The following is a 23,536-nucleotide window of genomic DNA, read 5'->3' on the forward strand; positions in this document are numbered from 1 at the left end:
AGTTATTTTCAACCTCAGCTCTAAGAAGCAGCAGAGATTTAGCAGGAGTCTTAATATTTATTAATATTATTAAGCACTTCCTAAGTGGCAAGAACTAACCATGATCACCCCCACTTTACAGATGAGGAAATGGAAGCAAAGGGAGGCAGCCAATATTTGTTGAGCTCCTCCAAGGTGAAGTTCTGGCCAAGAACTTTCCCAGCGTCATCATTTGCTAGGGCCCACAAGAGCCTTGCACGACGGGCAACACTGTCCCCGTTTCGCAGGGGCAGAAGCATAGGCCCAGGGGCATTATTAACTTGTCAGAGGCCAAGAAGCAAAAACTTGAAGGAGTAAGGGTTCAGCCTAGACTTGCTGCATCCAAAATGGAAGCTGGGAGGATCAGGACAACAGCCAGGCCCTCTGGCTTCTTGACTGTTCTAGCCATCAGACTCGCAAGTGGCAAACAGGAGGTTTCTGTTTGCCAAAGTAATGGCTTGCACACAGCCAAGCTGTGCTGGGGCACAGGGAACACACCCATCCCCACCACGTTTCTCAGCACTGACAAGTACAGCAAGATCCATTCCCCCGCCATTATTAGCATCACGGAACTTCTTGTTCGTGGTGACAAGCCCTGCACCTCACGACTGTTTCCTCTTTCAGGAATGCCAACAGAAACCACCACAGCCATTTGCTCCATGATCATGGGTGGAGTGTTTGAGAAGTTTCCTAAACTCAAAGTATGTTTTGCACATGGAGGTAAGAACCCCATCTGTACTAGTGAGCTTGGGCTGCCGTGGCAAAATACCACCACAGACTGGGCAGCTTAAACGGGAGAAATTAATTTTCTCACACTTCCTGAGTTCCAAGATCAAGGAGCCAGCAGGGTTGGTTTTTGGTGAGGTCTCTCTTTCTGGATTGTAGAAGGCCACTGTACTGTATCCTCACGTGGTTTTTTCTTTTCTTTTCTTTTTTTAATTGAAGTACAGTCCATAAACAAGGTTGTGTTAATTTCTGGTGTACAGCATACTGATTTGGTTATACATATATTCCTTTTCCTATTCTCTTTCAGGCTATTACCAGGCACTGAATACACTTCCTTGTGCCGTACAGTAGGACCTTGCAGTTTACCTGTTTTATATATAGTAGTGTGTATCTGCAAATCCCGAACTCCCAATTGATCCCTCCCCAGTCCTCCTTTCCCCCTGGTAACCTTAAGTTTGTTTTCTATCATATGGTCTTTTCTTTTATATGTCCACAGGAAGAGAGAGGGAGAGTTTGGGCATCTCTTCCTCTTCTTACGAGAACACCAGTCCTATTGGATTAGGGTCCCACCTTAATATCTCATTTAACTTTAATTATCTCCTTAAAAGTTTTATCTATAAATATGGTCCATTTGGGGGTTAAGGCTTCAACATATGAATTTTGGAGAGACACAATTTGGTCCTTCTAGTCATTATTCTAGTTATAAAGTACATGATGGTTCAAGGACCAAATTCCATTTTTGCAGAAAAGTGTAGTTGGGTTGGCACAGTTTACTTGATTTTGCTTTTTAATTTAAATCTCTCTTGTACGACCACAAGTTCTCCTGTTAGCAATAGTCCTTAACTTTCACTACTGTTTACAAATAAGCCCTGTTTCATTCATTTACATTTCCTGCTTGGACTCTGTAGGTAACTGAGTTGTAATTCTTGGACACAGACACACAATATCAAACAATACATGCTGTTCTCTAATCTGCTTTTCCTTCTCAATAGCATATAGAGACATCTTTCCATGTCAGTGAGTAGAGCTTCATCCTTTCATCCTTTTTGATGGTCATTTGCATGGCAATACATTTTATGGATAAGACATCATTATTTTGATATTCCCAAACTGATAGGCTGCCTCTATATTTTTCTATTATAACCACACTACATTTGAAAACCTTGACCACATTATCTTTAGATACTTGTCTTCTCTCTTTAGGATAAATTCCTTAAATCTGAATTTCTAGATGAGTTAAGATCCTTTATTCTAGGTCATCTCTCAGCATTTAGAACCCAGTAGGTCCTTTGTAAATACAGTTAACTTAGATGGGCTATAGTAACTTCTCTTTGCATACAACATGAGGAATGAAAGGAATCCTTTTCAATGAACACTAGCTCCTCAGTAATGGGTTTTACTTGCAGGTGGTTCCTTCCCCTTCACAGTAGGAAGAATCGCTCATGGATTCAACATGCGTCCAGATCTGTGTGCCCAGGACAATCCAACCAACCCAAAGAAATACCTTGGTTCCTTTTACACGGACTCCTTGGTTCATGACCCTGTGGCCCTCAAGCTATTAACAGATGTCATCGGAAAGGTAAGCTAGGTCTGCCTCTTGGATGACTTACAGGGAGCAGAGCGTAGGATCAGCAACCAGTTACTTGGTTTCTCTAAAAAAGGGATGGAAGAAAAGGTACTAGAAGAAAAGAGAAGGATGGTGACGTCTGGGATGAAGTTTGCTTACACAGGGGATCCTACCCAGAAATTCCTTCAATGTAGACCACGTATCACCAGGGAACCATTACGTACGCATGTCAGGGAAATCCCAGATAATCCACAAAGCTGGGTAGTTCCCCAGATAAACTCCTCTTCCTTAGGGTCACCTCTGTACCCATTCAACGTGACACATCATAATGAGAAAAGCAGGAAAGAGCCACTAGTTTCGGAGTCAAATTGACCTGGCTTAAAATCCTGCCTCCACCTCTTACTGATTATGTAAATTCTGAATCAAACTGTCCTCATCCACTAAATGAAGAAAACTGGAACATCAAAGAGGGAAGAATGGTACTGGCCAGGGAGGCAAGGTAAGACGATGAAGGGTCTTAAGTACCACTTGAATTTTTTTTCTGGAGTAACACAGCCTTTGTTTTGAAAACCATTCTCTTATTTGACCAAAAAGACCTGCACAGTAATGCTTTAAACCTCACAAGAAAAAGTCTTTCCTCTGTTGCAGTCTGCTAGCTGCTCTCCCTGTTGGTGGCATCTCCACTTTTAAGTATCCTTGTAAAATGCTAATTCAGCAAGTTAATATTTAGAGCAAAGGCCAGTCTGCATTAGTGAAAAGTCTGAAATTCTTGGTATTTCAATTCTGTTTTTATCACTTACAGATGTCTATAGAAGGTTTTCAAATTTTCCCAAGGAAAAAAATCTTATGGGTTTTCTAAAAGAATATGGACAGATGTATTTAAAGATTGGCAATATGGTACTTGGAATTGAGAGTAGAGTCTAAGGCATTTAAATCTTGTTTAGCAGAGAAAAAGAGGTCCATTATTTGAAGGCTGCAAGTAGTGTTCTATCTCCAGAATGGACACTTCATCTCACTTAAAGCTGACTGTTTCTCTAGCTTGAGAAGCTCACTAGAATATCACTGTTAAGCATTCTGGTTTGGTAATAAATGATGTGGCTGAGCTGTGTTTCTGAGCCTTTGAGCTTTTGTGTTATCCCTGCCAAAATGCGTGCTTGGCAGCTGTTAATCGCTACTGGTTTGGACAGGAGGGCCATGGGCAGGTATGTAAGTAGGAAACTACAAAAAGGAGAAGCTGAAAGAGACTGTGAGCTCTGGACTTTGAGCAATGGAGGAGGAGGAGTGGGAAAGTGGTGTAGAATTGGGGAAAGGGTCAATCTCATTACCTCCCATCAAGCCTAGCACCCCTGGTGTTCTTAGAAATGGCCACATCAGGAAAAGACGCCCTTGGCATATACAACACCTGTCTTATGAAGGATACCATCAGCACCTTCAAACAGCATTCAGGGCAATACTCATCAGCTGGAGGGTCTCAGCAGAAGAGGAAGAACACAGCAAATGCTTTGCGGTAACCAGCAGATAGACTAGTTAGTGAGTACAACCCCTTTCAGGGACCCCCCAGAAAAATTCAGAGGGCACTCTGCAAAGCTGGTAGTGCTGAAATCTTGCATTCAAACTGTTAAGAGTCGAGTCACTCTAATTTGGGCATCAAAAGCCTATGTGACCTCACAGGCTGGTTAAATTCAGGACACAGAAGCAGTATATATTAATAATTCAGAATTATCTTTAAAATATTAATGCCTCCTCATTTTAGTTATAGTCACATTAGCAAATTCTGGGGGGAGGGTATAGCTCAGTGGTAGGAGTGCAAGTTTAGCATGCTCGAGGTCCTGGGTTCAACCCCCAGTACCTCCATTTAAAAATAAATAAATAAATAAACCTAATTATCCACATTAGCAAATTCTCTCAAAAACAACCCCCAAATCAGAATGGCTGATGAAAGTCCTAGCACGACAGCCAGGCTAGGGAGCAATCGTCTAGATTATAGCAAGAGGACAGGAGGTAGTGGAGGGAGGTCTCCAGGTCAGGTAAGATGGAACAGACAAGGAAGTGGGGGTATAGCTCAGTTGGTAGGGTGCTTGCTGAGCATGCACAAGGTACTTGGCTCAATTCCCAGTACCTCCATTAAAATAGAAAAGAAAGAAAAGAAGGAACAGATAGATTATTTGAGAATTTGAAATAATGATTGTCAGGCATTCAACAGATCTGTTAATGCATTAGGAGTAAACAAGCAGTCCATCCACAGGAAATTAAGCAAATGAAAGGAAAGAAAAGAATTAATGCCAAGAAAACAAACATCCATAGAAAAGCAGATAATCACCATACTTTACTTGACTCAGCAGTGAATAATATTTAGTCATAATGGCGTAAATATCAAGTATTGGCTTAACTGAAAATTGTAATTCTACTGGGAAAGTGGAGGAGAAAAGTTGGAGGGAAGAAAGAAATTCTCAATGATCATAATGAAAAGTCAGTAAATACTCTTTAAAGCTAATAAACCAAGAAACAATAGAATAAGCTTACTATCTGGAACTATGAAGGTGACTATCAGGAGATGCAGGTTAAAAGGTAAAAGTGGCTGCCACAGGAGACAAGAGTTGGGAAAGTGAGCATAGGACTGTTTTTGATAAGAAAAATATTAGTAATATTTGATTGTTCATCTATGTATAGGCATTACTTTGATAAATCAAATTTCAAATACAACCTCAAGAATAAATAGACATGTCATACATACACCAAAACCACTTACTGAGCACCTCTTATTTCTGAAACACTGTGCTTTAAAAAAGGAGTCTGAGATTACAAAATCCTTTAGCCCCCTCCCACCTCTAAAATTTTTTGCTTTTAATCTATGTCTATCATTTTTAAAGACAGCTGCAAAGAATGCCAGTTATGTTACCAGTGTATCCCTGTGAAAAATATGAAAAAACTTATTGCCTCCCTAGATTAACATGATCATAGAAAATTCACTTTCTATATTTAGGTGGATAGATTTTTTGAGAGGTCAGTTATCCCCCCAGTATGATTATATCATAATTTTAGCCAGATTCATTGCTAATTTACTGCTGCGTAAGTAATTGCCCCAACTCAGTGGCTTAAAACAACCTACACTTATTATCTCAAATGGTCTCTGTGTGTCGGGAATTTAGGAACAGCTTAGCTGTCTCAGAATCTCTTACAAGATTGCAAGCAAGTTGTCAGTCTGAGCTGCTGTCACCTGAAAGCTGGACTGGGGCTGGAGGATTTACTTCCAAGGTGACTTGTATACATCAGAGATACACTGGTGCTGGGTTTTGGCAGGAGGCCTCAGTTCCTCCTCATCTGGGCCTCTCTATTCTTCAGAGGGCAGCTTGAGTGTCCTCACAACATGGAAGGTGGCTTTCCTCAAAAATGAGTGATCTGAGAGAGAGCGGAGGGAGAAGGGAAAAGAGAGCAAGAGAGAGAGGCGAGTGTGCACCAGGCGGAAGCTATTCTTTTATGCCTTCCCCTCAAATGTCATGTAGCATTGCTCCTGCCGCATTTTATTCATTAGAAGCAAGTCACTTAATCTGGCCCATGTTCAAGGGCAGTGGAATTAGGCTCCACCTTTTGAAGGGGGGAATATCAAAGAATCTGAAGACATATTTTTAAACTACCATATTCCACATTCTAGCCACAAATTATATTCCTCCTACATGCAAAATATTTTCCCCCCTCCTCGACCACCCTCAAAGTCTCATCCATTTACAGCATCAGCTCAAAGTCTAGGATCTCATCCTTTAAAGTAACTTGTGGATGATGCTCCTCATACATAGTTTCTCTCAATCTGAAGACCTATGACCTACAGAGACAAGTTCTTTGCCCAATACACACTCAATATAAAATGGTGAGACAGGCAAAGGAGAGTTGCTACAGACCCTCGATTCCAAAAGGGGAAAAACAGGAGGTTTAAAGGAGCCACTAGGCAACCTGAAATCCATCAAGCACATGTTGGCAGTTCCTTGATTAGAACTCAGAGCACAGGAACGATTCTCCATGGTTCTTGGTTCTACTCTGAGTCATCCCTCCTTTTCCACAAAAGGTAGTCTATGTTTGTGGCTGAGTAGTTTTTACAGATTGCCTCATGCCTGTACAACTTTTGAGGTCCAAAGGCTTATTTTCATTTTGTCCTATCTGTTCCTTTTAATCTAAGCTGGTGGCATTTCTGCTAATACAATTTTCTTAAAAACTTTTAAGGTCTTTTTGAGTCTTATTAGGCAAAAGCCTTTCACACCATTAGACAAAAGCCTTACCAACAAATATCTGAGAAAAGCCATTCTCTACCTTAAGGTGACAGTGTCGGTAAATTTTTGGCCACTACATAGCAAGGATCTCCTTTCCTATAGTTTTCAACACTTTCCTTGAAGTCCTTACTGGTAACCTTCTCACAGGCTATCAAGCTTCTAATAAGTCTTTCCAAGGATCTTTGGTCTTTCACTCTTCTCAAGGCCCTTCCAACTTCCTCCCACTAATCAGTTCCAAAGCCACTTCCATTATTTTAAAGTTATCATTCTGGCAACATCCAACTTCCAGGTACCAAAACCTTTATTAGTTATCTATTGCTGCACAACACATTAGCCTGAAACTTAGTATTTTAAAACAATAATGAACTTTTCTTACTTATTTCCTCTGAATCAGGAATCCAGGGATCCCATGGCAGGACAATTCTGGTTTGGGGTTTCTTATGAGGTTCAATGAGATGAATGCAGCCCAACAATTTATCTATCTATCTATCAATCATTCTTTTGGTCTTTCACTCTTTTTTTTTTTTGAACACTACTTTACACTAACTTAACACCAAACTCTCCATCAGTTTTGTAACTCTCTATATTTAAACACATTGGGTATTAATCCTCTCTTCTTAAAGAACCATCTTCAGGATTCTCGGACTTGCTCCAACATGAACTGGGTTGTTATTTAGATCTGCTGCACAGCTGTCATCTTGAAATCTCCCCTTTCCACCTGGGCTCTCTCTGTCTCTCTCTCTTTCATTGGATTCCTTGCTTCCTGAGTCCCATGATTTTCCAGTTTCTTGGTTTACTCCTTCATCTTGGTAGAGAACATTTTCCAGTAGCTTTCTGAAAAAGGATGTATGGCAGGTAAAAATTTTAAAACCTTGGTTATCTCGATATGTCTTTATTCCTCCCTTACAATGAGTTAATTGTTTGGCTAGGTATATAATTCTAGCTTGGAAACTATTTTCCCTATTAATTTTAAAGACATTTTTGCATTGTATTCTGGCTTTTAGAGTCACTGAATAATGTAATGCCAGACTAATCTTTGAACCTTGATATAAAACTTAATTCTCGCCTCTTCACCCCCAATCTCAAAGACTAAGATTTTCTTTTTGTTCTGAAATTTCTCAGTGATGTTACTTGCATGGGTCAGTTTTCACCCATTATGCTAACCATTTGGTGAGCCCTTTTATTCTGTACATGTTCTTAATTTATTTCTTTAAGATTTCCTTCCTTCTGTTTTCTCTTTCTGGAGTTCCTATTATTCTGAAGTTGAACCTTATTTTTTTTGTCTTACATTCTCACTTTTTGAACTTTTGTTTTACTTTCTGGGAGATTTCCTCAACTTTATTAATAAGTACTTCTATTTAATTGGCTTTTTTGCATGTTTGTTTAATTTCCAAGAGCTTGTCATTGTTCTTGTTTTCTAACCTTTTTTTAAACATCCTGTTCTTGTTGGATGGGTGCAATACTTCTTCTTATCTCTCTAAATATACTAATAATATAAGGAAATTTACTTCTCCCTGCAAGCCTTCCTCCAACTGGCTTTTTGGCCTTTTTTTTTTTTTTTTTTTTGAGTCTATCTTTCGTATTAAATGATTTCCTCCTATGTCTGTGATCCTTGGCTGTCTGCTCATATTTACAAGCAGCCACTAAAAAGATGATTGGAAGTCTCTGCATACAGATGAGGCCTGTCAAGTGGAGGCTTCTCTACAGAGTAATCCAACTGAGCTATGTTCTTTGGAAACACCAGAAATTTGGCCTTTCCTTTTTGATTTATCACTTTCCAAGAGAAGCTCATTCAATTTCTTATCCGAATGGTAAACGCCTGATTGCCAGTATTCTGGGAACAGAGTAAGAGGAAAAGGCTGAGAGTCTCAAATTTTAATAAGTAAATTTTCATTTAACTCTCTTGCTTTCAGAACATTTCTCACTCTCACTGTGCCTGTTATTTCCCAGTTCAGAGACCCTCTCTTTTATCCTCTTTTGAGGCTCAGTGGCCAGTCTTCTGCCAGGATGAGGGAAAAGCAAACACTGGAATAAGCAGTCAGGGAGGTGACCTAGGATCTAACTACTTCTGAAAAAGGCTTACAAAGACTCCTCCTGGTTTTAGTTCCACCTTAGTCTCTACTTCCACAGGTACCTGGTGCTGTCAATTACAGATATTTGGGAGCATGGTGATATAAACCAGGTTACTTTTTGACTTTTATTATACTAGCTAAGAATTTCTCTTTCTTGGTCTTTGAAAGTCAGTTACTATTGTCCATCTGTTTTCCAGTTTCTGAATTTTCTTTGTGTTGTTCCTTTTATCCTGTTCTCTTTGTCTTTGTGTGTATATGCCCTCTAAAAATCACTTTACCACCTTTTTAATGGGGTTTCAAATTGTGATCCTCAAACCAATACCAGTCCACAGAGAGTTTGCAACCAGTCCATGATGAGAGAAGGAACTTGTGCCAGAATATAAACTGAGTCAGTAAAGATACCGTTTAGTTTAACTGACTTTTGTTTTTAATACTGGAAGCCTTCTCAGTAAAGGAAGCAGTCCATTGATTTATATTCTGGGGCAAGCTCCCTATGTCATCATGGACAAGTGAAAGTCCAGTTTGGTGCATGTATTAATACCAGTCTTGAGCTTTCCTCCCTTCCTCTAACAATATTTATCTTATCTACACTGCACCCTCCGATGGCCCAGCTTCCAGCTCTCTGAAGTCATTTTCATGGTTATAGGCAATAGGTCAGCAGAAATTACAGCAACAGAACGGATCAGGCTGGATTTTCAGAAGCTAAAGAATTTTCTAATATTCTCTAGCTTGAGTTGAAGGTGGAAGGAAGAGAGGTGACATGCACATCTTAGACTCTTAAAGGTTTCTTTCCCTATTTCTAAAATGTAATCTATTAATTCAACTAGAACATTAAAATCATATAACTTGTGAGTTTATAAATATTACTCTTCCACAAGTTGAACAAACAATTTTGTTCAAACACTGGATCTTTGATATAGTGCCTTGTCAGTATTACAAGCACCATTTAAGGCATTAAATTGTTTTTAAAAGCATATAAGTACAGCAGTAAATAAACTCTCTTAATCAGACTGTCTGTTTTCTAAGTTTCTAAATATCCAAGCTTCATCTTCAACCAAGTATCATTAGAATTTTCTTCTAGAACTGGAGGAACTGCAGGACTATTCATATGCCATTCACATACGGCGCTCTATTCCAAACAGAATTCACTACTGCTGCTAGTCTTTTGTTTGTAGTTTGTACTTTCCAGTGGCTTCTGTTAGTTTGTTGATTTGTTCCTGCATGCCTAAGAAGTGTGGTGGAAAATGATAATACAATTAAGAGTAGAAATGAAAATAGGAATGAAGATGAAGTGGGGGAAAAAAAAGTCCTGGAAATCCCATTCTTGTGAAGCAAATAGTGGATGATGCTTAAGAGTTTAACGTTGTGCCACATAGTCACAGCTATGAGAGATAGATCTGGAGTGAATTACTTGATCTCTCTAAGCTTCAGTTTCCTTATCAATAAAATAGGGATCATAATAGTACCTAACTCTTGGATTGCTGACAGGGTTAAATAAGATAACCACATAAAATATATAGCAAAATTCCAGTCTCGTAATTAGTGCTCTGTAAAAGCATTTGATAAAGGTACATACAGACTTTCAAGAATGAAATTACAGTAAAGACAACTGTCACAGTATGAATCAATTTACAAGATTTTTCATACATTTTGAAATGCTAGAACTTCAGAATTACAAAATCACTGGAAAATTGAGATAAAGGGGGAAAACTCTACCTAAATTAAACTTCACAGCATTTAAGGAAATCTTTATCAAAACACAAGCTGATCCCAAGCTTAAGGAACAGAGACTTCAGAGGACATACACAACAAAGAATAAGTTTTTAAAAATAGTTTTGAAAAGCCACTAAATAAAGCACAGAAAGGAATAGCAACAAACTCTGAGAAGAAGTTTCCTCAGAAGAATCTGATTACCAAAGTCACCACATTATAATATTCAAAATGTCTAGTTTACAACAAAAAATTAAGGGACATGCAGAGAAACAAGAAAGCATGACCCATTCAAGATGAAAAAAAGAAGCTAACAGAAACTGTCACTGGAGAGACACTGGACTTACTAGACAATGACTTTATATCAACAGACTTAAATGTGCTCAAAGAAATAAGGAAAATCATAGACTAAGAACTACAGGAAACCAAAAGAACAATGTCTGAACAAAAGGACACTATCAATAAATATATAGAAACTATGAAAAGGAATCAAATAGAAATTCTGGAGCTGAAAGTACAATCACTTTAATGAAAAATTCACTATAGGGTCATATGTCTTATAAGGGACTTGTATCCAAATGTATAAAGAACTCTTACAATTCAATCATAAAAAGACACATAACCCAATTGAATTGGGCAAAGGATCTGAATAAACACTTCTCCAAGGAAGATACACATAAATGGCTAACAAGCACGTGTAAAGATGTTCAGCATCACTGGTCCTTAGGGAAAGGCACATCAAAACCACAATGAAATGCCAATTCATACTCACCAGGATGACTAATGTTGAAAAAATGGAAAATACTGACAAGAATGTGAAGAAACTGGAACTCTTGTACATTGCTGGTTGGAATATAAAATGGTGAAGCTGCTGTGGAAAACAGTTTGGTGGATCTACAAAAAGTTAACCATAGAATAAGCATGTCCCAACAATGTCACTCCTAGGTATATACTCAAAAGAATTGAAAACAGGTATTCAAACAAATGGTTGTACACAAGCATTCATAACAGCACTATTTGCAATAGGCAAAAGGTAGAAACAACCCAAGTGTCTGTTAACATATTAATGAATAAACAAAATGTGGCATATCCATACAATGGATTATTATATTGTTTTCAGCCATAAAAAGAAATACTGATACATGATACAACATGAAAGGACCATGAAAACATGCTAAGTGACATAAGTCAGACACAAAGGTCACATATTGTATGATTCTGTTTATGTAAAAAATCTAGTAGAGATAAACCCACAGAGACAGACAGCAGAATAGTGGTTGCCAGAGGGTGTTGGGAATGGGGAGTGACTTCTTAATGCTCACAAGGTCTCCTTTCAAGGTACGAAAATGTCTTAGAACTAGATAGAGGTGATGGTTGCATAACACTGTGAATGTACTAAATGTTACTAGAGTGTATGCTTTAAAACGGTTAATTTTAAAGAGGGGAGGGTCTAGCTCAGTGGTAGAGTACATGCCTAGCATGCACAAAGTCCTGGGTTCAATCTGCCATTATCAATCAATCAATCAATCAATCCATCCATCAATCCTAATTACCTCCCCCACCAAAATAAAATTAAAAATTTTTTTTAAATGATTAATTTTGTTATGTGACTTTCATTTCCATTTTTTAAAAAAATTAAAGAGGCCTCTCTCTGCAAGTTACTTTCAGCCTCCCAAACCAAAACATCTATTCATGTGTTCTTTTCTTTATTTTTAAAAGAGAAATCAGAAATTCCTGTTCTGCAAAATAGAAAGTGTTTTATCTTACAGTAAAATAAATGGTTCACTTTTAGAAGTAACAGTGTCATTTGGAGCATTTTACACCCCTATTTTTATAAGAAGCATAAACAGGATTTTGTGTTGGGCATTTGATCTGTGGGTCAGAAAATGAACCTAAGCTAGAGACCAGTCAGGCCTAAAAGCCAGAGTTTCTTCATTCCTTTTCCAGGCCTTCTACATCTTCAACATTCAAGACTGCTCTATTCAGGGGTTTTAAAGAGTAAGGATGATCTGGAAGAAATGAAGAGGTCCTTTATCACCAAGATTTGATTATTTCCATGGCTACTGTAGGCAGTGGAGTACATATATCATATGTATTAGAAATATTTCCACTTGACTTGAAATTTAAATGTATTTTAATATTTCTGTTTGTAAGTATTCTGGCTAAATGATGTTTTCTTGTGCACTGCAGTCCTCATAAGAGTGGAACCATTTTGATGCCTATAAGCTTCCTGAGAACAAGAGTATAACTTAACTACCTTCTCAAGAAGGTGTGGTAAGTGAGAGAGAATTCAAGTCCTGGCTTGATTGCTTGTTAGCTGGATGACCTTTAATATCAACTCACTTACCCTCACAGCCTCAATTTTCCTCAATTGTGAAATGGAGGTGATAACCTGACAGAGTTGATGTGAGAAGTTAACATAACATATGCCAAAGGACGGTACAGATGTCAGTAATTTGTATCACTGATTCCAGTGCTTTACACACAGTAGGTGTTAAGTTAATGTTTGCCTAATTGAATTGTGTAATGATCTTGTGGATATAAGACTAATCTTACGTTGCATTGATTGAATTAAATCAGGCTCCTTCTCTAGGAAATTATATCTCAGGGAACAAACTGAATCCTTGATATACTAGAATTTTATGTTAAAATAGAGGTATGTTGTATTTACTGCAAATGCTACTAATGAAACATGCTAATGAGGAGATAGTTAATTGTTCCTTTTACAGAAGACAAATGAATTCTCTTCCACTATTTGAATTCCCTTAGTAAGTCACGTCTTTCAGTGTTTGCAGCATTCCCTGAAAATGTGGGAAAGTTAATGCATCTCAACAGGTGAGCAGCTTCTTTCTTTTCCCTGACAGGAATATTAATCGCTATTATTATCAGCTCAGTAAGTCTTTGACTTCCTAGACAGTGTGTGCTGCTGGCTTTGGGGAGGAAAATGTATGTTGGGGGCAGAATGTTAGTGCTGAGAAATCAATCAGAATTATCCACTGCTTTACCATCTAATAAAGAAACCCAATGCCTGTCTAATAAAGAAAATCAGGGAAGGTATAATTTCAGGATCTCAGAAAATGCAGCCATGGTACCTAAAATGTCTACCAGTAGAATTATTCCTTCGGGTTTAACAGAATCTTTAGAAAGGTCCTACTAAAACGTAGATGTTGTCAAATATTACATTCACACAGATATCCTTAAAAATTGGTTCATGACTATGGTCAATCCCAAGGGAACAGAATCCTGGATCACACACAAGAAGAAAGAAGAAGGTTCTAGCTTTGAGGAGGCCAGGAAGAGATACATTGCTTGGGTGCCTGAGATGTCACGAGAGTCTTGGGTATCCCAGGGAGCCTAAATGAATGGAAAATAAGGCAAGGACATATCCTATGCTTCGTCAACCAGGACTTGGTATGTAATCCATTTAAAACACACTCAGTTTGCAGTTATGAGATAACGGGGGTAGAAACAGAGATACAAAAAGTATTTCTAACTCAAGAAATATTTATCAAGCATCTATTAAGTAGAGACTAGCATCAAGCAATGGAGTATGTGACCTTCACCCTACAGGACCATTTGACTCTTAAAGAATCTCTTCTCCCCACCTTTTCCCTGCTACTATCCCTTCTCTGAACAAGAAATGCAATCAACAAGAACTTCACTTCCTGTTCCTTTATGCCTTCTTCCATCTCTGTTAAGAAATCACTAATAAGTTAGAAATGGTCAGAAGTTTATCAGAAGGTATCAATAAAAGGTGTACAGATAGATAAATAGGTAGAAAAAATTTACAAATCAGATTATCACAAGTGGATAATTAACCTCCTATAGAGAGGAGTTGTGAACAATAGCTATTAAATAATAATTAAATACTGCATTAAATAATTAAATAATTAAATTGGTATTCTGCAACAGGCTTCCAAAATCAAGTTAGGCAGGAGGAGAGGGAAGTGTCTTAACCACAAAGGATGAAGTACAAAGGAATACTATTCATTTCTGCTTTAAAATCATTTGCTTTCTCCACCTTAGAACAGAACAGATCCCTCCCCACTTAAAATATATCTGTGGGGGGAGGGTATAGCTCAGTGGTAGAGCACATGCTTAGCATGCACGAAGTCCTGGGTTCAGTCCCCAGTACCTCTAAATGAATGAATGAATGAATGAATGAACAAATAAATAAATAAATAAACAGATAAATACCTAATTACCCCCCCCCCAATATATATCTGAGAAGGCCATAATACTAGGAATGGAAGAATTCCTGACTAGAAAGAAAAATTATTTTCTAGCTTTCAATTTCATGTTAATGTGGCTGACAAATGTAATATAAGCTTGGGACTTTTAAAAATTATGTTGTGTTTTGGAATTGTAAACATCTTTAGCAAAAGGAGTAGAAATAAGGGCAAATGAACCTCCAGTGAATACCAAGCACGCAGTTCAGAATGAGATCAGCTGTTGGCACAGATGTGAGGAAACATAACTTTCAGTCTTCAGGGCTTCTCCCAGCAGGTCTATTTGCTTGGTTTTATACAGTACATCAATAGTGGAATCTAGAGATACAGTTGTTAGTCTATCATGGCCTTCCTCTAAACTTTATTATATACTTTCCCATACTAGTTTATGTAAATATATTCATAAAACCTAGGAAAATCCTTCCTTTCTAATAGAAATCAAAGTGTCATTTATTCTCACGATACCTCAAAGTTAGAGTATTCAGAATACATTTAATATTTCAAGCCTGGTAACAATCAGACTTCCCTCTTTCATATATTCAAGCATTCATTCCTTCAACACACAAAGCCATTCTCAGGTTGGTTATAAGCATAGGTCAACTTGTTTCAAAAGAAGAGGCTTCCTTAACCCAATTCAAAGTTTCTATCTTGGCAGAGACATCTTCTAGGGGGAAAATGGTTAAGACAGGTATTATTAAACTGGATTTTAAAAAAGGAGATGACTATCTAGTTAAAGACAATTAGCCTCTTTACATTATTGGTTAAAGTCTTAGACTAGTTTCAAGGCTAACAGTTAATTGAGTGGGTTTCCTAGGAGGGGTTTTTAAGCAAACTAAAGTCCCACAAATTTCTTTTTAATCATGAAGGAAAAAATAGTAACATTATAATAGAGAAACCTGGTGGGCCCCAACTTAACTAAATGATCCAAAATCACCAATACTATGACAAACTGGTGTCATGTGCTCCTGATGCAAAGCACTGAAAAAGACACAACATCACTTCTGCAAAATTTCTACTGAAAATGCATAATTTGTATGTAATTATGAGGAAAGATCAAACACAAACTGACATTCTATAAAATTCTATAAAATAGAATAGAGGGACGTTCTGTAAAATAACTGGACTGTAGTCTTCAAAAATATCCAAGTTAAGGGTGACCTCCCCCCAAAAATTAACTGTTCTAAATTAAGGGAAACTTCAGAGACATGAAACCTAAATTTAATATCAACTGAATCCTGAACCAGGAAAAATAAGTGGCGGACAACTGGCAAAGTTTGAGTATGAACTGGGGATAATACAGTAACATTATATCAATTTCTTAAATTTCCTGATTTTAAGAGCTATACTTTGGTTATATAAGAAAATGTCATTTTTCTTGGGAATAAACTCTAATTTATTTAGGAGTAAAGGGCCACAATGTCCCCAACTTGCATATGGTTCAGAAAAATGTGGATATGTACACAAATATCTATACAGAGAAAATGAAAAAGCAAAGGGGGCAAGATATAAACAACTGGTGAATCTGGGTAAAGGTTACATGGCAGATCCCTGAATTACCTTGAGACATATCTATTTAACAGTTTGAAATTCTGTCAAAATAAAAAGTTGTCTACCACATTAATTAATTAACCAATTAAAAACAGGAGTTTGGGGCTGGACAGGGCATTCCAACCAGAGGATAAACCTAGTAAAGTCAGGAAACTAAAAATTTGGTATAACTGGAACACAGTGTGACTCATTCCGGATTCCAGCAGAAAATAAGAATTGAATTGAACTGAAAAAACTAAAGAAAAGATTAATAAATGGATGATTTACAAAGGTATGGGAAGCTCCTTTACCATTCCAGGCCCAAAACTTGAAGACAGAGAGAGCTCTGTGAAAAGGGCCTGCTAACAGCAGCTGAGATTTATAGTTAGAGCCCGGCTGACAACTCCAAAGGAAGGTAGCTGGGGAATAAACACTTCCCTCCATTCTTCAACCCCCTGCCTATGTTGCCCATTAGCTAAACCCAATTAGAAGCCTGAGGTCAAGGGAACCTGCTGTACAGTACATACAGGTCAGCTTCCAAGGGGCAAATAGGAGTAAAGAAGGACAGAGAATGAACCTGGAGGTGCAAACAGGATACCCAGAAAGCAAATGGATGAGATGGGGGCGGTGGGTGAGAGAAGAGAATAAGAGAGGGAATGAGAATGACCAAGATGTTGCATAGATATTAAGATGAGGACTTCAATATTAGATAACATGTTGAGTTTTAATTGCCTGTAAGGCAGCCAAATGGAAGTGTCTAGCAGGCAGCTGCATACCCAGGACTTTAAGCTTGGGAACTAGATCTTTGTTTATGGAGGAGATTGCCCAAGCAACACAAAGAGAGTGATAATTAAAGAGAAGAGGGAAACCCAAGCTAAGAGATATGAGTAGTCAACACTTAACATTTTTTCACCATTCATTTACTTTTCATCCTGTGCATCCATTTTTCCCTCCATCACTCTGCTGAAAGTGCACTTAATAAGGCTGCCAAATCCAACAGCCTCTTCAGTCCTTATCTTTTTCATCCTCTTCTGTAGCATTACTTATTAAGCACTTTTGCCTTCAAATATCTCTCAATGCATTTTTTTTTTAAATACCACTTCTTTTCTGTCTTCCCTTCTCTGCCTCACTGGCCCTCTCTCCTTGTTTTCTGGACATTCTCCCTCTGTCTTCCATTTCTTACAACTACTCTACCCCTAGTGTTGATATTCCCCATTGCTCTACCCTTAGCCCTCATCAAAAACCATGGAGGCCAGTATGCAGAGGAAGACATATCTAAAGCACAAATACACACACACACACATACACACACACACACACACACACACAAACTTATAAATCAAACTCTATATCCAGCAAAACTATCCTCCAAGAATGAGGAGAAATGAAAATATTCTCAAATAAATAAAAACCAAGAGAAGTCAACGCTAGTAGTCACACAGGAAATGCTAGAGGGTATCCCTCAGGCTGAAATGAAATGACACTAGGCAGAGAAGAAATCATAAAGGAAATTAGAAAATGTTTAAGACAAATGTAATATAGGACAAAATATCCCAAAACTCATGAAATGCAGCTAAAGCAGTACTTACTAGGAAATCTACAGCTGCAAAATGCCTATATTAAAAAGAAAGATCTCTAATCAATAGTCTATATGTCCCCCTTAAGAAACTAGGGGGGAAAAGTAAACTAAACCCAAAGCTAGCATAAGAAAGGAAATAATAGATATTAAAGCAGATATAAAGGAATTAGAGAATGAAAAAACAATAATAAAATCAATAAAACTAAAACTTGGTTCTTTAAGAAAATCAACAAAATTAGCCAATTTTTAGCTAGACTGACCAAGAAAAAAGAAAGATTCAAATTACTAAAACTGGAAATGAAAGAGGAGGGTATTACTACAGAGCTTACAGAAATAAAAAGAATCATAAGAAAAAATATCAGCAATTGTTTCTAACAAATTAGGTAACTGAAATGAAATGAAGAAATTCCTAGAAATACTATAGTAACTGACTGAAGAAGAAATAGAAAATCTGAATAAGCCTATAACAAGGGATTGAATTAGTGATTTTAAAACTTCACACAAAGAAAAGCCCAGGACTAGATGGCTTTACTGCTAAATTGTATTAAAACTTTTAAAAAGAACTACAACCAATCCTTCACAAACTCTTCAAAAAAAATACAAAAGAAAGCAACACTTTCTAACTTATTCTGAGGCCAACATCACACTGATACCAAAACCAGAAAAAGAAAACATAAGAAAACTGCAGACCAATATCCCTTAGAATATAGATGTAAATTTCCTCAACAATATTTATTAAACTGAATCTAGCAATATATAGCAACAATTATACACTATATCCAGTTGGGATTTATCCCAGAAATGCAAAGTTGTTTCAATATAGAAAATCAATCGATGTCATACACCGTATTAATAAAGGACAAAAACTACACGATCATTTCAATAAATTTAGAAAAAGCACTCAACAAGATTCAGTAGCCTTTCACGATAAAAATACTCAAACACTAGTAGAAAGGAACTTCTTCAACCTGATAAAGAACATTCATGAAAAACCCACAACTAACATCATATCTAATCAACATACTTTTACTTTAATCGTAGAAGATTGAAAGATTCTGCACTCACCATTTCTATTAAACGTTGTACTGGAGATTGTAGCCAGGGAATTTAAGCAGGAAAAATAAATAAAAGGCATACAAATTAGAAAAGAAGGAGCAAAATTATCTGCAGATGACATGACCTTATATATACAAAAAATCGTACAGAATCCACAAATAAACCTCTGGGCCAATAAACAGATTCAACATGTTGTATGATAAATATACAAAATAGATATAAAATATGCAAGAAAAATATACAATTACCCATATTTCTATATCCTAGCATTGAATAATCCATAAACGAAGTTGAGGAGGCAATTCCATTTACATCAGCATCAAGGGAATAAAATACTGGAGTCAATTCAATTAAAGAAGTGTAAGACTTGGACACTAAACAACAAAACATTGTTGAAGGAAATTAAAGAAGACTTAAATGAAAAGATATTCCATGTTCATTGGTTGGAAAACTTAATATTGCTAAACGGCAATACTCCTCACACTGATCTACAGATTTAATGCAATCTCTATTAAAAATCCACAGGTCTTTTCTTTTTTGGCAGGAACTGACAAGTTGATCCTTAAATTCATATGGAAATGCAAGGGACTCAGAATAGCCAAAACAATTTTGAAAAAGAAGAACAAAGTTGGAAGACTCACACTCTCAATTTCAAAACTTTCTACAAAGATACATACAGTAATCAAAACTGTGTGGAAGTGGCTTAAGGACAAACATGAAGATAACTTATTTTGAACAAAGGTGCCAGTACAATTCAATGAAGAAAGAACAGACTTTCCAGCATGATGTAGTAGGACAACTGGATATTCACACTGAAATATCAATAATAATTAATTTGGACCTCTGTTTTACACCATACATGAAAAATAACTGAAAATGGACCAAAGACCTAAAATGGAAGAGTTAAAACTACAAACTCTTAGAAGAAAACATAGCTGTAAATCTTTGTGCCATTTTAGGCAATAATTCCTTAAATATGATACCAAGAGCACAAGCAACCAAAGAAAATAGATTAAATTCATCACAATTTTAAAATTTGTGCTTCAAAAGATACAACCAGTAAAGCGAAAAGACAACCTACAGAATAAAGAAAATATTTGTAAATCATACATCTGATGACTCTCTAGTATTTCAAAAATATAAAGAACTCTTACAACTCAACAATAAAAAGAAAGCACACGGGCTTGAATTGACACAAAGGATCTGAATAGATATTTCTCTAAAGACATATGAGCCAACGAGCACTTGAAAAGATGTTCAGCATAATTAGTCACTATAGAAATGCAAATCAAAACCACAATAAGATACCATTTAACACCCACCATGATAGCTATTATCAAAAAAAAAAAGGTCAATAACAAGTGTTGGTGAGGATTTGGAGAAATTGGAACTCTCATACATTGCTGTTGGGAATGGAGAATACTGCAGCCACTGTGAAAAATATTTCCTCAACATAATAAACGTGGACTTACCAATTCCACTCCTAGGTATATACCCAGGAGAAATAAACACATGTTCACACACATAAAAAAAAACTTGTACACAATTGTTCAGAGTAGCATTATCATAATCGCCAAAAAGTAGAAACAACCCATACATTCACCTTCTGATGAATGGATAAATAAAATGTGGTATATCTATACAATGGAATATTATTTGGCCCAAAAAGGAAGGAAGTACTGATTTAGGCTACAACATGGATAAGCCTTGAAAACGATATACTAAATAAAAGAAAGCGACATATTACAATTCTATTTATAAGTATCAGAAGAGGCAATTCCATAGACACAGAAGGTAAATTAGTGTTTTCCAGGGTCTGGAGGGAGGAGGGAATAAGGAGTGCCTGCTAATGAGTATGGGGTTTACTTCTGAGGTGCTAAAAGTGTTCTGGAATTAGATCGTGGGCATGATTACACAAATACAAGATTATACAGGAGTGGGGGTATAGCTCAAGTGGTAGAGTGCACACTCAGCTTGTACGAGGTCCTGGGTTCAATTCCCAGTACCTCCATTAAATAAATAAATAAATAAAAATAAACAAATAGACCTAATTACCTCCCCCACCCACCCAAAATACATATATACACTAAAACCCACAGAACTGCACACTTTAAAAGGGTGAATTTTATGGAATGTGAATTATATCTCTAAAAAAAAGAAGGCAGATCACCTACACCCCCAAACATAAGTCTTCAATCGTGGAGACCACTGTTGTTTCTTGGCTACCATTTCTGAAGTAGACTGTATACATACAAACACGTATTTGTGCGTCTACCGGTCCCTTGTTAGAAACAGAAATATGAGCACAGCAGATAAGTTGTCCCAGACTTTTTTCCCTTCTTCACAATAGAACTTCAAGATCATTCCCCTTTACACTGTAACTTGGTAATTATTTCATTTCAGCATTTGTAAATACCCCTCACTCCTTTTTATTTTTGGATATGCTATAATTTAGTTTGATAGTCTTTTGCTGCTACAAATAATATTGCAATTAATTTCCTTATATATGTTTCCATTGTATGCATATGAGTGGGATACTTTCTAGATGTAAATTTCTGGTTGAAATTGTGTTCTTATTTTAATTTGACAGACTGCCATTATTGACTTAACATCTCTCTTACTACATTATGCATTCCCTTAGGACAAGGATCATTTCCAGTTTTTTTTCTTCAAAATATGTTCATTTATTGCTGTATACTATTTCATTATACAAAAATATCATATCCTTATCCATTGTACTTTTTAAAATTAAAGTATAGCTGACTTACAATATTATATTCAAGTGTACAACATAGTGATTTGACATTTATATATATTATATATTAATCACCACATGTCTAGTAACTATCTGTCACCATATAGTTATTACAATATTATTGACTCTATTCCCTATGCTGTACATTGTCCCTGTGACTTACTTATCTTATAAATGGGGGTTTGTACTCCTTAATTCCCTTCACCCATTTTGCTCCCCCCCAATTCCTCCCCTCTAGCAACCACCAGTATTTTTCTCTGTATTTATAGGTCTGTTTTATTTGTTCTTTTTTGTTTTTAGATTCCACATATAAGTGAAATCATATTGTATTTGTCTTTCTTTTTATGACATTTCACTTAGCATAATATCTTTGGGGTCCATCCTTGTCGCAAATGGCAAAGTCTCATTCTTTTTTGACTGCATAATATTTGTGTGTGTGTGTGTGTGTACAACAACTTTTTTTATTGAGGTATAGTCAGTTTACAATACTGTGTCAATTTCTGGTGTACAGCACAATTCTTCAGCCATACATGAATATGCATATATTCATATTCATATTCTTTTTCACTGTAAGCTGCTACAAGATATTGAATATATTTCCCTGTGCTATACAGTATAAACTTGTTTATCTGTTTTATATATATCAGTCAGTATCTCCAAATCTCAAACTCCCAGTTTATCCCTTCCCACCCCTCTCCCTACTGGCAACCTCCAGTTTGTATTCTATGTCTGTGAGTCTGTTTCTGTTTTATATATAAGTTCATATGTTCTTTTTTTTAGATTCCACTTACAAGTGATATCATATAGTATTTTTCTTACTTTTTCTGGCTTACTTCACTTAGAATGACATTCTCCAGGGCCATCCATGTTGCTGCAAATGGCATTATGTTGTCGTTTTTATGGCTGAGTAGTATTCCATTGTATACCTACACCACAACTGCTTTATCCAGTCATCTGTTGGACATTTAGGTTATTTACATGTCTTGGCTATTGTAAATAGTGCTGCTATGAACATTGGGGTGTAGGTGTCTTTTTGATTTAGGGTTCCCTCTGGATATATGCCCAGGAGTGTGACTGTTGGGTCATACGGTCAGTCTATTTTCAGTCTTTTGAGGAATCTCTATACTGTTTTCCACAATGGTTGCCCCAAACTGTATCAGTGTAGGAGGGTTCCCTTTTCCCTACAGCCTCTCCAGCATTTATCATTTGTGGACATTTGAATGTTGGCCATTCTAACTGGTGTGAGGTGATACTTCATTATAGTTTTGATTTGCATTTCTCTGATAATTAGTGATATCGAGCATTTTTTTCATGTGCCTATTGGTCATTCATTGAATACCACATCTTCTTTATTCATTCACCTATTGGTGGACACTTAGGTTGCTTCCATACCTTGGCTATTTTAAGTAAGTTTGCAGTGAATATAGGGGTGCACATGATTTTTCAAGTTAGTGAACATCACTGGAACACATTTGTTCCTTTCTTCTTTAGTTGCTTTCCTTGTGATTTAATGATTTCCTTTAGCATTATGTTTGGTTCCTTTTTCTTTATTTTTGTGTATCTATTAGGTTTTTGGTTTATGGTTACCATGAGGTTTACATACATAGCAGATGGTTTTGGTGTTTTTTAGAAAGAATATGTATTCATTTTATTTTATGGTTTTTTTTTATTTAGTTATAGTCAGTTTACAATGTTGTCAGTTTCCAGTGTAGAACACAATTTTTCAGATATACATGAACATATATATATTCATTGTCACATACTTTTTCACCATGAGCTACCACAAGATCTTGTATATATTTCCCTGTGCTATACAGTATAACCTTGTTTATCTATTCTATACATACATGTCAGTATCTACAAATTTTGAACTCCCAGTCTGTCCCTTCCCACCCCCTCCCATCTGGCAACCACAAGTTTGTATTCTATGTCTATGAGTCTGTTTCTGTTGTATTTATGTTCTTTTTTTTTTTTTAGATTTCACATATGAGCAGTCTCATATGGTACTTTTCCTTCTCTTTCTGGCTTACTTCAC

At 36.7% G+C, this 23,536-nt stretch overlaps 2 protein-coding genes across 10 annotated transcripts in view; one reads left to right on the plus strand and one right to left on the minus strand.

Moving 5' to 3' along the window:
- Window positions 1-23,536, minus strand: part of TMEM163 (transmembrane protein 163) — a 320,028-nt gene that overhangs the window by 283,480 nt on the left and 13,012 nt on the right. The gene's annotated exons all lie outside the window — the stretch shown is intronic.
- The window catches only part of ACMSD (aminocarboxymuconate semialdehyde decarboxylase), a 60,506-nt gene that overhangs the window by 28,794 nt on the left and 8,176 nt on the right, over window positions 1-23,536 (plus strand). For 2 of the 7 annotated variants that reach the window (XM_031451309.2, XM_064484723.1), the window contains 2 exons: window positions 643-738; window positions 2,151-2,323. In XM_031451309.2, coding sequence (XP_031307169.1) covers window positions 643-738; window positions 2,151-2,323 — 269 coding nt within the window. Of the gene's footprint in view, window positions 1-642; window positions 739-2,150; window positions 2,324-2,603; window positions 2,811-12,545; window positions 12,630-12,710; window positions 13,767-19,013; window positions 19,107-19,271; window positions 20,139-23,536 lie in introns of those variants that run through there. The other 5 variants (XR_010380557.1, XR_010380558.1, XR_004136630.2 and 2 more) reach the window with 5 other exon arrangements.

The sequence above is a fragment of the Camelus dromedarius genome, chromosome 4, assembly GCF_036321535.1.
Source record: "Camelus dromedarius isolate mCamDro1 chromosome 4, mCamDro1.pat, whole genome shotgun sequence".
NCBI classification, from domain to species: domain Eukaryota; kingdom Metazoa; phylum Chordata; class Mammalia; order Artiodactyla; family Camelidae; genus Camelus; species Camelus dromedarius.